This window comes from Dendropsophus ebraccatus, chromosome 1 (genome assembly GCF_027789765.1).
Source record: "Dendropsophus ebraccatus isolate aDenEbr1 chromosome 1, aDenEbr1.pat, whole genome shotgun sequence".
Lineage (NCBI taxonomy): Eukaryota > Metazoa > Chordata > Amphibia > Anura > Hylidae > Dendropsophus > Dendropsophus ebraccatus.
Window position 1 is genome coordinate 204,020,755 of NC_091454.1, and position 15,656 is coordinate 204,036,410.

Genomic DNA, 15,656 nt, shown 5'->3' on the forward strand with positions numbered 1-15,656 from the left:
TTAGTACTTGCTCATCTTTCACTTTTCCTAGCATTATCCCTGTCCAGGTGGTAATAGGTGAAGGCGCAGCTATTTACTAGAACCCTTCCCTGCACTGGCGGAACTACCGCTGTAGCAGTCGTAGAGGCCGCTACGGCGCCCCTAGCATCTGGGGGCCCGAGGCCATGGCCCCTGGAGCTGACCACCTGCAGCACCCGGTGGCCTCCCGGGTGTTCAGTGTTCTGATTGACAGCGAGAGAAGCCATAGGCTTCCTGCCCTGTCAATCACTCTTGTGACCGCAAGCAGCGTTTTGTTTGCGATCACAAGAGTGTCGGCCTGGCCCCCGCCTGATGAGCAGCTCCCTGGTCGAGTCCCATGCAGCACCATCACTGAGCACAGTGTGCACCGCGGTGACTCGGACTTCCGGTACAAAGAGCACATCACTCCTGGAAGTCTCAGCCGCCGCGGCGCACACTGAGCTCAGGGTGGGGAAGAGAGAAGAGGAGACCGACGGGGGAGCGTGTGGTTAGGTGAGTTCTGTTTTGTTTTTTTTCTTTTTATCAGAGGGGAACACTGGGAGCTATATGGGGAGGAACAACACTGGGGACTATATGGGGGAGGAACAACACTGGGGGCTATATGGAGGAGGAACAACACTGGGGACTATATGGGGGAGGAACAACAACACTGGGGACTATATGGGTGAGGAACAACAACACTGGGGACTATATGGGTGAGGAACAACAACACTGGGGATTATATGGGTGAGGAACAACAACACTGGGGGCTATATGGGTGAGGAACAACAACACTGGGGGCTATATGGGAGAGGAACAACAACACTGGGGGCTATATGGGGGAGGAACAACAACACTGGGGGCTATATGGGGAGGAACAACAACACTGGGGGCTATATGGGGGAGGAACAACAACACTGGGGGCTATATGGGGGAGGAACAACAACACTGGGGGCTATATGGGAGAGGAACAGCAACACTGGGGGCTATATGGGGAGGAACAACACTGGGGGCTATGTCGGGGAGGAAGAACACTGGGAGCTATATGGGGGAGGAACAACACTGGGGGCTATATGGGGGAGGAACAACACTGGGGGCTATATAGGGGAGAAACAACAACACTGGGGGCTATATGGGGGAGGAACAACACTAGGGGCTATATGGGGGAGGAATAACACTGGGGGCTATATGGGGGAGGAACAACAACAACACTGGGGCTATATGGGGGAGGAACAAAAACACTGGGGGCTATATGGGAGAGGAACAACAACACTGGGAGCTATATGGGTGAGGAACAACAACACGGGGCTATATGGTTGAGGAACAACAACACTGGGGGCTATATGGGGGGAACAACACTGGGGGCTATATGGGTGAGGTATAACACTGGGGGCTGTATGGGGGAGGTATAACACTGGGGGCTATATGGGGGAGGAGCAACACTGGAGGCTATATGGGGGAGGTATAACACTGGGGGCTATGTGGGGGAAGAACAACACTGGGGGGCTATATGGGGGAAGAACAACACTGGGGGCTATATGGGGGAAGAACAACAATGGGGGCTATATGGGGCTGTGAATGCACACTGGGGGCTGCCTATAGGGGGATAAACAGCACTGGGGCTGCCTATAGGGGGATGCACAAAAAAATGGGGGCTACCTATAGGGGGATGGACAACACTGGGGCTGCCTATAGGGGGATGCACAACACTGGGGGATATCTATATGGGGGATGGACAACACTGGGGCTATCTATATGGAGGATGGGTAACATAAGGGGGCTATCTATATGGGGGATAAATCGCACAAGGGGGCCATTTGTAAGGGGGGCAACAAAGGGGGCTATCTATAAGGGGGCAATCTATAAGGAGGACAACACAGAGGAGGCATCTAAAAGGGGAACTACACAGAGGGACCATCTATGAAGGGGACTAGGGGGCATTATAAGGGGAACTACACTGGGGGGATGTATACAATAGGACATGCACAGAGGGGGGCATCTACTATAGTGGACTACACAGAGGGGTCATCTATAAGGGGAATACACAGAGGGGATCATATACTATAGAGCAGGGAGAGGGAACCTTGGTTCTCCAGCTATTGCAAAACTACAGCTTTAGCTTTGAATATCCTCACATGATGGGAGTTGTAGTTTTGCAACAGCTGGAGAGCCGAGGTTCCCTACCCCTGGTATAGGGAACGCACAGAGGTTGTCATCTACTATAAAGGGATTACACAGAGGGGGATCTGTACTATAGTAGATGCACACGGGGCCATCTATATGGAAGACTGAACCAGGGACCATCTATAAGGTGTCTACACAGAGCGGGGCATATACTATAAGGGATATACATAAATATATATATATATATATATATATATACACATATATATACACACGCATATAATAAAAGAATCAGGGCTAACCACTGGAATAGGGCTTAAAGGGGCCACTACAGATGCGCAGTGTGTAGAGAGATAAGGATGATGCCAGAGTGAGGAGCCCAATATGTTTCTCTGGCTTCGTGGATTCGTAGTTTGAAGAAGTTCTCATAACGGCCCAGGGCAGATGAAGAAGAAAATGAAAAGGAAGAACTCAGATCAGAGAAGACGTCCCCTGTGAGTCACTAAATATATCTGCACTGTAATTTATATGGAGTACAGAACATATGTAACGCTGGGTGTGTTGATTGCGTAGTGGTCGGTCAGAGGAGGGGGGGGGGGGCAATTAATAGTTTGCTATGGGGCCCAGCCATTTCTAGTTACGCCCCTGCTTCCCTGCTAGGGCATCAATATCTCACCGGACACCATAAATAGTGCAATCCTTTTATTCTGGATATGTGCCCCATTGTAAGGGCCAGTTCACATAAAGTAAAACTGGCGGAATTCTCTCTGCTCCTCTCCACTCGTAAGAATTGACATGTCAATTCTTATGAGCGGAGAGGCGCATGAGCCCTCCCATAGACCACCTGTATGACATGGAGGCTGGCGGGATTCCACTGCGGAATTAAACCAGTTTTACTCAGTGTGAACTGGCCCTAACTAGAGGCTGGATATTGTTTGAAGATCACAGAAAACAATGTGCAGAGCTGCCCCCTTCAGCAGGTACAGGAAGAGGTAGCATCATGGAACGATCTGCAACAATCCCAATAAAGCCAGGCTAATCTACATTTATTGATGGATTCACCCAATTTACTGTAGGTAGCATGGCCATAAGACTGTGTGATGCCAATGCTCTAGTAGCACAGTTTGACTTAACACAAGGACCTTCTGGCTTAGCCAATCAAACAGGAAGCAGGATGCTCCTGTGACCATTGATTGGAGTGGGGAAGTCCTTGTGGTGCCAGAATATCCCTTCAACTTAGAATAAAACAGGGAGAATATGAACCAAATGTATCACAGTGGAGCACTCTTTGTGATAGATATGACACATCATGAGTTCTTATATGTGAAACTTCGGCTTTTTACCAAAAACAAGACAAAAAAAGGAAGTTTTAAGTTTACAAATTACAGATGAATTATAACATAACTATTATAACTGGGAAACTGCAGGGATCACAAGTAACGCTGTGTAATATATATGCCCCAAATCATCATCAAATTCCCTTTCTGCGAGGGGTCTTCACTAAATTGGCTGAATTACCCCCTTCCATCCTCCTTATAGGAGGTGACTTTAATGTCCCATCCTCAGAGATGCTGGACCGTCTCACGTTGTCCCCCTCAGCTCCTCCAAAATCCACTGTCTTTCTGCAGATCTGCGTAAATTAATCCGCACTCACCAGTTGTTTGATCCATGGCGGACTTCCCACCCATCCAAGAAAGAGTATACCTATATACTACTGTGGGAGCACACAGGGGCTCTATATATAACTGGGGCAGCACACAGGGATCTATATACTACTGGAGGCAGCATGCAGGGGTCTATATACTACTGGTGGCTGCATAACGGGGGTCTATATATATATAACTGAGGGAGCGCACAGGGGTCTATATACTACTGAGGGGTTACACACAGGGGGTCTATATACTACTGGGGGCAGCACACGGGGTCGATATACTACTGGGGGCAGCACACGGGGTCTATATACTACTGGGGGCTGCACACAAGGGGTCTATATACTACTGGGGGCTGCACACAAGGGGTATATATACTACTGGGGGCTGCACACAAGGGGTCTATATACTACTGGGGGCAGCACACAGGGGGTCTATATACTACTGGGGGCAGCACACAGGGGGTCTATATACTACTGGGGGCAGCACACAGGGGGTCTATACACACCCCCTGTGAGTCACTGGATGTAACTGCACTCTGTTATAGGCTTACAGTGATAGGGGTCATGGTGTAGCGGTATTATGTAACGGCATCATTGGTGATATCTTCCTGTTTTGTTCAGAGCAGTTTTCATGTAATATGTAATCACTGTATGATGGTAACAGGGTTATAAGAAAACTACCGTATGTATTGGGGCTCTTAATACAGTGTGGGGGCATTATGCTGTGTAAGGAGCACCGATTCTGATAACGCTAAGTTCAAAGGTGGTGGTGGTGGGGGGGGGGGGGTTGCCAAACTGATTCTTTCCCCCGGGTGCAGGAAAAGCTAGCTACACCTCTGGTTTGGGGCTACCCTATACCTGTTGGTGATCATACACTCAATGCCCTGTAGTGAGACTTTTTACGTACCAAGCTTTTGCTGATTTATTATTTCCTACGTGGATCTCCTACTGATTTGTAGCCAGGCTAGACTTAAGAAGTCATGAACTTCAGTGCAGATTGTGCTCTTCTTCTCATCAAAAATCCAGGAACTCTTGACAGAAATCTCAAAAGTCTAATGTGTAGAAAGTTACATGTCACCCTTTATTGGGCCTCATGGATCAAAACTGCCTTCAGGAAAAAGGGTCACAGTTCAAACTTCATAACCTAAGCTGTACTGGAAAAAAACATAGGTCTGATAACAAGAGGTCCAAATTATTTTTGATGTAAGGGAAATTACCATCTTCATCAGAGAATTATGGGACTGTATGGGTTCCTGATGAAGCCAGTTTAGTTGGTGAAACATGTTGGGGGTCTGCTGGTTGTTAAAATGTAAACAATAATTTTCCTGCAAGGAGTGCTTGATAAGTTAACAAAGCATTGATCATTAATCGAGGAAGACCAATTCATTTTAATCATTTTTGTGCAGCAGTCTAATAACATGTAAAGTAGCTGCAGTTGGTTGAGCACAAAAGGTTTTTTACAAATGTGGACAAAATATGTGCAGAACTTGTGCGGTTATTGTGCAGTGTGAACAATATTCTGATACTGAACACAAAAGCAAATGAAAAATTGCAGCATCACTGTAGTATATATCATACAATTCACTGCATGGGACAAATATTATGTAGGCTGTACATAAAATTTTAATTTAGTTAAAACCAACATAATTAAACATATACGTGATATATAATAATCTAATAACATCTATCCGGAGCATCTACACTTCATTCTGCATCATGATGACTCTATGGTGCACGTATGTACCTTTGCTATAGAGAGTAAGTGCGCCATCTAGGGGTGGTAATGCGAGACACAGGCTTCAGGATACATAATCGATCAGCTGATTAAATATTGTTTGTATCTTACAATAATAGATGTATTGGAATGCAGTAGTCTATATGTAATTTCACTAATATCCAGTGTTACTACAATACATAAAAAAAAAAAATCATAAATATACCAATTTTTCTGTGATATAGCATTTTACACGGAGACATTTTTTTATGTATCAGAGAGACATGTAAATAGATTTTAATCAGTGGAGATGAGCGAACCGGGTTCGGGTTCGAGTCCATCCGAACCCCAACGTCAAGTATTTCATTAGCGGAGGCTGCTGAACTTGGATAAAGCTCTAAGGTTGTCTGGAAAACATGGATACAGCCAATGACGATATCCATGTTTTCCACATAGCCTTAGGGCTTTATCCAAGTTCAGCAGCCACCGCTAATCAAATGCCGAAGGTTCGGGTTCGGATGGACTCGAGCATGCTTGAGGTTGCTCATCTCTATTTATCAGTCATCAGACCCTGACCGATGAACAGATTGAGACAATTTCCTCCCCGCTAAGTCTGAGAATAGACGTGCCCCATAGACTTATATTATGCAGCCCGTCTCCTCATGTGACACAGATTGGGGACAGGAATGTGCTGAACATAACATCTCCCGATTCATTTTCCCAATCGGTTGCAGTCTGAATGCTCAGACCTGGAACAACCAAAACATGTCTTATGTAATATGGAGAGGCAGCCTATTAGGGTCTGCCTCATGCAGGGCCTTATATGCCATACACAGTCCTGTGAGCTTTCTTTAGGCCACTGGCAACTTATCACCACCCTACAAACCCATTACAGAGGCTGATAGGCCTCCCATGATAGGCTGGCAGAGGAAGTCCCTTCCTCTGTTAAACCACTTGGGTGCCAAAATTACTATTGACCTAGGTAGCGGAGTGGTTAAGCAGCAGGGATCGTAACTATCTCAGATCCCAGTCATAGCAGCATCATGCTAGCTGTAACACATGGTGTAGATGCAGCTCTCATATCTGCATTACTATACTATGCATCACTATACCATAACCATTATACATCACTATACCATACATCATTATACCATACACCACTTTCCATTAAATACATATCCCCAGTGTTGAAAATTTAAGGTGTCCGGGGGGTTTGAAACAAAAATATATACTTGTACCCTACCCGTTGAAACGTTGAGGATTGGCTAAAGAGGTAGATATAACAAAGGGTCATATTACACCAGATGATTATCTGGCGGAAAATCGTTATATGGTTTCAACTTAAACACCAATCTTCCTGAGGAAACGATTGAAATTTTTTTGTTGTTGATCGTTGGTTTAGATCTGACCCTAAAATCCTCGTTAATCGTTCTCTGTAATTCCGCATTTGGTCCCTAATCGTTCAGTGTAATTGCACATCGTTCCTTCTTTTGCTGCGATCAGATGGAGTAAACCAATGTAGTTATGATCGTAAATATCGTTCTGTGTAATATGGTGAAATTCGATGATCACTGGTAACATGGCCCACTGGGCAAAAGCACCACCCCAGGTACCAGGTGCTGTTACTCGATCAATATAAATGTCTTCAGCCATCAGCCAGATTTTACTTTCGGAGAAATCTATATAGTTGTTATGGACGTTCCCCACATATGTAGGTCTGAGACTATTTAACAATGGTCAATGGCTGTCCGAGATGACTAATCGAAGAAATACACCTGCTCGTAGCCACTGATATTGGCCGTGTACGTCAGTGGCCGGTTATAGATCAGAGACGACTCCTCCTCTTTGGGGTTTGAGAAGTGATTTGAATTCTTTCGGGCTGAAAAAAAGAAAGAAAATAAAAAATCTTTTTCACTTCTACTAAATAATTTACATAGTAAACAGAATGGTTGTCGTCTATGAAATACTTGCCCACCTAACAGTACAGAGAGTATTGCATCTAGTGAATACAGTTAAAGAGGTTATCAACTTTGGGTAATCCCCTTTGGTAAAACTAATTTTCAGGGGACCCTGGCAGCAACGTTCATTTCCGCTGCATTAGCACCATCTATATGGGGACAGTCATATTTATAAGAGCGAGGGGGGGTAATAGTGACATCTCTACTCTAATTGTGGATGCTGAGATAACAGTATATCAATGACCAACACAAGTAGCGTCCATAGTTTTCTTGTCCACTATCCAGACACAGAGAGACTCTTCATTACACCCCCGTATCGGTCCGGACTGTTTGCAGGTACTTAGCAGAAGGAAATTTGGTGTGATGGCTCCCATTACATGTACAGCCATTGACAGCCAGCTACCATTTTCTTAGTTTGCAGTGGTATCATGACTAGGAAACCTGGACTGCAATGGTCTAGGACTATATAATCTTTAGTCATGGATCCAGGCTCTGTGTGGGATGGAGTATGTTGGTCTTATAGTGAGCCATTCAATCCTACCTTTGCTGGCGAATACACACTGCCCCCTGCTGGTGTGATGATGTGGAGGACACACCGCCCCCTGCTGGTGGGATGATCTGGAGATATGTACAGGACATCCTGCAGTCAAATTTGTTGTCTCTTATGGTTTCCAGATGCAGGATAATGGCCACCACACACAGCAAGGGTTCCCTGGTAATGTCTCCTCCAGATTGTAACACTTCCATGGCTGCCCTCTCAACAATCTCCACCAATCTAGCATTTATGGGGCCAACTGGGACACCACCTACTGTAGCCTACAAGTGTGCAGGATTTACAGGCCCAGCTGTAATCTCTCTGGATACATTCGCTGTAAGACGTCATACAGAACTTGTATCCTCCATGTCAAACTGTATCTCATCCTGTATCAAGGCTAGAGGAGCCCAACAGGGTACTAGAGTCTCCTTTCACTTGTACAGTTTTCTTTATTAAACATATCCCTTCACTCTAAGGCTATGTTACCACTTCAGGAACATATTGGGTAAAGGCGGCCATCTTGTTAAGTAGATGGCTGCTAATAATGATCATGATCATTATTAGTGGCAGTCTATGTTACAAGATGGCCGCTTTTACCCAATATGTTCTTGAAGTGGTAACATATTCTAATACTGTAATCACTTTCATATATCATCAATACTTCTTACGTATAAAGTTTCATTCAATTCCAAAAACTCCATCTTGGTGCACCATTTGTGCACCCTCGGAGTAAAGCTTCACATTATTACCTTCATTTACAAAGAAATTTGCAATATACTGTGACATCCAAATGGCGTTGACAGAATGCGGATAGGCTAGGTCTCTTCTCCACTGGAAGCGGCTGGCCTCGGGGTGCCACTGCACTCCATAGATGGGATAATCCCGAGCTGTGGGGATAGGAGAGATCATCATGGCTGCTGGAATCAGAGGCACACTGTAGTTATAAGGAATATCTTATGTATTATAATAAGCTGCTCACCCTCCATAGTGGATATGAATTCCACACCATGCTGGTCATGGTTGGTGGACAGGATACGGTAAAATGCAGAGAGCTTCTCATTGGTGTGGAAGGTCTGGAAAATAAAGACGAAAGATTCCATAATGGAAAGCCGGGTTATCTAGTAAAACATAGAGAAGTCCTCCGCTGTATCACCATTACCTCTGGAGTGATCCCAAAATTATGGAAATTTGCTGTTATATTTTCCTTGGCGGCTGCATGAAGTAATTCCAGGGGAGCATGGCGGAACATTCTACTAGAAGAGACATCTGTCTCCAAGAGAGAAATAAGGGGCTTGAATGAAGGTTACATATATATTACATATAGATAGAGATTTTCTATTTTTCTGTTTTAATCGTCTACTATAAGGGCAGTGTCCACATCTCTCCTACTATTTTCTGTTCCGCTATGGGAACCTTTTTAAAAGTTTTAATCCATTAGGGAAACGCTTAGCCCCGCACTTCTTCCAGCTTGGGTGGTGGTGGTGGTGTTGTGTGTGTGTGTGTGCGTGCGTGTGCGTGTGCGTGTGGGGTGGGGGTGGGGGTGAACCTACTAAACCCAACTTTTGACATGTCCCTTTGACAAAATCTGTATGTTGTTCTGTTTGGTTCAGGTTTTGTGATACAATTTGCAATGGAGGCTCGGAATGGAACCTCAGATACAGATGTGAACAAAGTCTTACACTGACAGGTTTTATTATAAGCAATACTTCGACCCTTTTCTTTATTCTAATTGAAATACACACATAGGGGGAGATTTATCAAACTGGTGTCAAGTAGAATTGTCTCAGTTGCCCCTGGCAACCAATCAGATTCCATCTTTCATTTTTCAAAGAATCCATGAGGAAAGAAAAGTGGAATCTGATTGGTTGCTATGGGCAACTGAGCCTGTTTCACTTTACACCAGTTTGATAAATCTCCCCCCATAGGTTTTATTAGCGTTCAGATAGGGCCGAGCCCTGATGTGTTGCTTACCATCAGCCAGGATGAGCGGAAGAGACATGTTATTAGCTGCCGTCTTACATAATAAGTTTTCTCCAGATGTCAGAGCGGTAAGAACCTGGAAACCCATACAAGTGCCCCAGATAGGGAAATACGTACCAGAGGATGCGGCCTGAGAAAAAGACAAGAGAACCTGTCACTTATTTCTTTATACATCTTTCAGGTAGAGGGTGATATTTTGGGTCTCCTCCTGATGTGCTGCCCAGACTTGGGGTAGTAGTATAAACCTATACTACAAACTTGGGGTAGTAGTATAAAGCATCCATACTACAGGGTGGCCATGTAGCGGACATTATGAGCAACAAATGTCACATGGCATCATACTAAAATCCAACATTTACCCTTCGTTCCCCTGATATCACCTGTGAGTCGGGAGCCCCCCATATACTTTAGATAGCTGAATATGGTTTAGCTGACTTTTTTCTTTAATGTTTGGGCACATGAAGTAGAATACACCAACAGGAACAGGGCTGTGTCTAACGAGGGTGACGGAGCACATGCTCCAGGCCCTGTAAAATGATGGGGCAACAATATACAACTCGGTCAAAGTGTGTAGATACGGGGCACAAAACTGAATATTTGCCCAAAGTGAAGAAAATCAGAAGCAGACATGCCTGGGAGACCTCGGCTGATCATAGCCTTTTAACACGTCCTATTACATGAAACGTTTATCGGCCTCAATGGTCGGGTACGGCCAATAATTATTTCATGTAATAGGGCCTAAAAAATCCAGTATATTCAATACAACCTGTGTAAATGTAAACCTTTCCTGGTTAGCGATAGATGTCACATAGAAGCCTTTCTCTTCATCCCAGCTTCTTACCTCAATAGCTAGTCTATAAAATATTCCTGCTGTCCGAGTAAAGCTAGAGCGCAAGAGGTTAACTGCTCCTCCGGGTAACAGGACTCTAAGGAAGAGAGAGACAGAGAAACGTCCATTATACAAGTGACTCTGGGATTAAAGTACCTTGACTTTGCAAGACGTTTGTTTTTAGATTGTGATCTTGGACAATCTAGCACGGTGATAGGGAACCCTAACCCTGATCTACTGGGAAGCATTCAATATAAAAAATACAGTGCTACCTCTGTACCCAACCACTATCTGTGCTGGAAGACTGGTTGAGAACTGAGCAATGTTTTTCCATAAGAAATAATGTAAATGTGTTTATTTGGTTCCATCATCTACCAATACCCGACTACTGTACTGACTGGAGGAGAGGATTCAGACAGGTGGCAAACAAGACACAAAGTAGCCTCATAGTGACGCCAACAGCACCTGCACTAAATTAGTATTGCCTTGTGCGCGATATAGGGTACAATATGTTGTAACACGGCTGCACAAGACTGCAAAACAAGTTGCCAACCAGTGGTTGAAAACTGAGCAAGTGGTTGAGTTCCAAAGTCGAATTTCCTTAAAAATATTGGCTATAAACTGAATTGTTTGAGTTAGGAGCCGAGTTACCACCGGACTGATTTGCCACGTATAGTATTATCTAGGTGCCACTTTATTTCATAAGGCACTATATTATATGGGTCATTATTAGGGTATATGCACACTAAATAAATGTCGCGAATTCCACTGCTGGCCTCACCGTGCTCCCATTTGAAGTTCATAGGCTCCATTCTACGCTCAGTCAGATTCTGTCGTCTGCCCAAAGAATGGACTTGTCAATTCTTTGGGAGGACAGCGGAATACGCTTGACCATAGATGGGAGCCTATGGGACGGGCGGAGAGCCAGGTTGGAGTGCGCGGGGACGAGCGTCGGAATCCGCTCAGAGTTATCAGCAACATTTACTCAGTGTGCAAATTCCCTTGCTATAGAAAGATTTGTGATTCTTAGGGCCTGTTCACACTGAGCAAATTCGACGGGATTAATCCCACCTGCCTCAGGTCAATTCCTTGAGCGGAGAGCAGAGGCGCAAGAGCCCTCTCATAGACAAGGGGAGGCATTTATTAAGTCCAGTGTTTTTTACGCCGGACGTAAAAATGCCCCCGCAGCTCCGGCGCTACGGAGATTTATGTAGAGGCGGACTGCCTCTACATAAATCCCGTGCGCGCCGTTGCGCACCGCCGAAAACCTACGCCAGCTGAGGACTGGAGTAGGTTTTCGGCGTACATTTTGGCGGAACGGATGATAAATCGCGCGGACTCTGAGCCCGCGCCCTCCGTTCCGCCCACTCTCCGCCCCTTTTCCGCCCCCTGGCGTACTCGGCGGAAAGTGCCGATTTGCGAATATTTTATTCGCAAATCCGCCATTTTTGCTTAAAAAAAGACGCAAATCGGCACTTTCCGCCGAAAATCATCCATTCGCCGGATGATACATGTGGCCCAAGCTGTTTGACACTGAGGCAGGCAGGATTCTCCGCCACAGAATTCCGCTGAATTTGCTCAGTGTGAACAGGCCCTTAGGGTCCAAACTAATGCCTAAGATGTCGAAACGCTCCACTGCTCGATATGAAGATACCAGTGTTATAAATGGTGCGTGGTGGGTGGGAGAACCAAGGGGCATCAATGTTCCCTCTGTTCATGACTTACCTTTCAATCTACCCCCAAAAACTCACCCATTGATTGAGTTGAATAGATGGATATATTCATCAATACTCAGATTTAACCTGAAATAGAAATGTCAAGGTCTCCCATCAGATTCTCTATAGTTGTTGGTATTCTATACTGGATCTGCAAAGACCCAGCACCTCAATCATGCTTGTACTCTCTGCCTCTAGTCACTACCCAGCAGATACTAAGTGTTTCAGGACTCTCCATTAAAACTCCTATGGCCCAGTAATCCCACCATGTAATGTATCCTCACATTGTAAGACATATTCATTAGACATCATTGTATGGCATATGTCCTGACCAAATGTGCATTATATCATGGACGTTCACACTCACCGGATAGGAACGACTCTGCTACCGGCTGACTCAAGGAAATTCACATAGGAGTCTGCAATGTATGTTTTCCCATACTGAAAGAATACTTCATCGGAGACCTCCTGAGTTATTATCCCTATGAAATATAATATGAGATTGGCCAATTGGCTCCAATACTGTAACATCTGGTGAACTTACAAGATCACTGGTTCTGCCAATTGGTCACGTTACACCCAATCGGCCAATATATTGTCTATATAGAGTTCTTTAATGCCAAGAGCTGTGCCCTAAATTTTGCTCTTTGCATATTAAAGGAATTATCCAGAATTTAAAAAATAAACATGTCTGCTTTCTGCCAAAAACAGCGCCACTCTTGTCCTCAGGTTATATGTGGTATTACAGCTCAGTTTCATTGAAGTGATGGAGACACGTTTTAATACCACACACAACGTAAAGAGAGGTGTGGCGCTGTTTTTGGAAGAAAGCAGCTATGTATAGTCTAATCTTAGATCACACCTTAAAGATCATAGGACGTGATGCCGAACTGTTGTCTCATTTCTAATACCCAGATACTGTCATCACCAGCTGGGGTAGAAAAGAATAAAAGCTATCCCCCCGTGGTCTTTTCAGCCTACCTATTATTGGTCTGTCATTCACCCCCAGAGCAACAGGGGGCAGCAAAGTGAAGCTCAGGAGGTAGATGTATGCGGGGAGCATGGAGAGTCCCCTCATTTCTGTAAGAGACCAGTACACAGACATTATTTACTGTAAGTAGTAGACGTACAGAAGCAGCACCAATAGTTTATTACATGAACTGGACTATAAAAACCAGAGCAGGGGTGCAGCTATGGGGGATAGAGGCAGATAGCCAGCACCAAGGCCCTGAAGCCTATGGGATTATAAAAGGTACATGGTAGGTGGGGGCGCTGGTTTACATTTCGCACTGGGACCCTGGAGCTTGTTTGTATAGCTCTGAGCCTTAGGGCCCTATTACTTGGAGCCAAATCGAACAATTATCGCTCCGTGTAATAAAGTCCCTGATCAGCCGATGAGAATGATCATCGGCTGATCGCTGGTTTAGGTTTGGATCTAAAATTCTCGGGCACTGACTGCGCACTGCTACGTGTAATAGCGATACGCGGCAGACGGCTGAAGATTGCCCAAACACCTGATACCTTACCTCTCCCCGGTCCTGGTCTTCTCTCCACAGTTTCCTGGTCCCAGCGTCTGAGTGGCCTGCGATTAGCTTAGCGGCCTGTCAGCTGACAGTCCTGGCCTATGATTGGCTGAGCGGCCTGTCAGCTGACAGGCCGCTCAGATGCTGCTGCTGCCGGTCCGGGAAGCCGAGCACAATAGAGAAGATTGTGAGCGGAGAGAGGTAAGCTATCAGGTGTTTGGGCAAGGACTGCATGGACATCGCCGTCTAATAGAACCAGTAAATGAGTGCCGATCTAGCAGATCAGCACTGGTTTACTGAGATGATAGGCCCGTGTAATAGGACCTTTAAGGTCCTATTAGACAAAGCCATATTTTAATGATTATAACAATTTTTCTCGCGATAATCGTCCCATGTAATAGGGCCCTTAGTTGTTGTTTTTTTTAATCACATTCAGGGTTGGCCTTTTGCTTGTTGGTGCTCAGTGCATTATCTTTGTCCATTATCCACACAGTTCCTCATTACTGTATAATACATCGAGGTGTCAACACCATCACAAAATAGCTTCAATAACAATGCCGTACATTGCCGACACCATAAACTGACAGTGTACAGTCAGCAATCACCAACTTCATATATAAAGTAATGTAATAAGATCTGATAAAATAACAATACCTGATGGTCACAAGGTTGTGGTGTTAGCCAGGGTGCCCCCTGTAAGAGTCGGCTGTTTTACTTATGAGACTTTGAACTTATTGATTCCTAAGGTCAAAAACTGATGACATCACTACGACTACTTTACCAATACAACTGCATTACCCCAGCGCTGTGTGTCCATCAACATTACATCTAATGTCTACATGTTGAGCTGTTGATATTGTCATCACTTCTATAAATGCACTATGACCTGAAATGGCTGATAACAGAGAATAGTAGACTGCATTCTACTGTGTATGAAGATAGGAGAGACTTTAGGCTTAACGTCCATTCAAGAAAAGTCACAAGAGGTAAGACAGCACGTGGTACACAATGCATAAGAATCCGTGACATTACCTTAAGATCACAAGACGGAGCTCTTATGTACTCACTGCCGGGAATACGTCCAGGAAGAGAAAATTCTGAGCAATCACAGGGAGGGGTTAGAAGGAGGAAACAACGCTTACACGCCAGGACCTAAAGGACCTAAGACAAGGGAGTGTAATACAAGAATGCTGAGCGAAGATCTGACTGACTTATCCAGTTCTTAGTATGTAACCAAAAACTAATGTGAACATGGAGCAATGGGGGTCCGACCAGTCAGCAGATCTGATGTTACCGGAATGTTATCTCAATTATACATTTTCTTATTGACCTGTAATTTTCTGGATATCATCAGATTAGCATTCACATGTGCAGCCAAAATACAAAGGGTTTACTGGTTCAAATATACTATAGTCAGCATTTTTCTTTCTGAGGGACTCAGTATATGCATAGGTGACACAGACAACTCATCAGTTGGCAATATGCAATGTTTGTATTTGTCAGAGGTGGCGCTGGTGAGGGATTAAAAAAAAAAAAAAAAAAGGGCAGCCTCCTATGGAGGGCATGGTACATCTGTATGATACAGGGGCAGCTCATTCATTCCATAGTATAACGTAGGGCTTTATATAGT

The 15,656-nt window shown here is 44.8% G+C and overlaps 1 protein-coding gene across 1 annotated transcript; it reads right to left on the reverse strand.

Moving 5' to 3' along the window:
- Positions 1-5,962: 5,962 nt before the first annotated feature.
- On the reverse strand, positions 5,963-15,126 carry LOC138788610 (gamma-glutamyl hydrolase-like). Its single transcript, XM_069966695.1, has 10 exons — positions 15,059-15,126; positions 13,485-13,583; positions 12,871-12,985; positions 12,540-12,590; positions 10,801-10,885; positions 9,951-10,089; positions 9,139-9,245; positions 8,959-9,052; positions 8,729-8,866; positions 5,963-7,365 (listed from the first exon to the last, which is right to left on the reverse strand). The coding sequence occupies exons 2-10, from the start codon at positions 13,579-13,581 to the stop codon at positions 7,244-7,246; spliced, it is 948 nt and encodes a 315-aa protein (XP_069822796.1). The 5' UTR covers positions 13,582-13,583; positions 15,059-15,126; the 3' UTR covers positions 5,963-7,243.
- Positions 15,127-15,656: the final 530 nt, after the last annotated feature.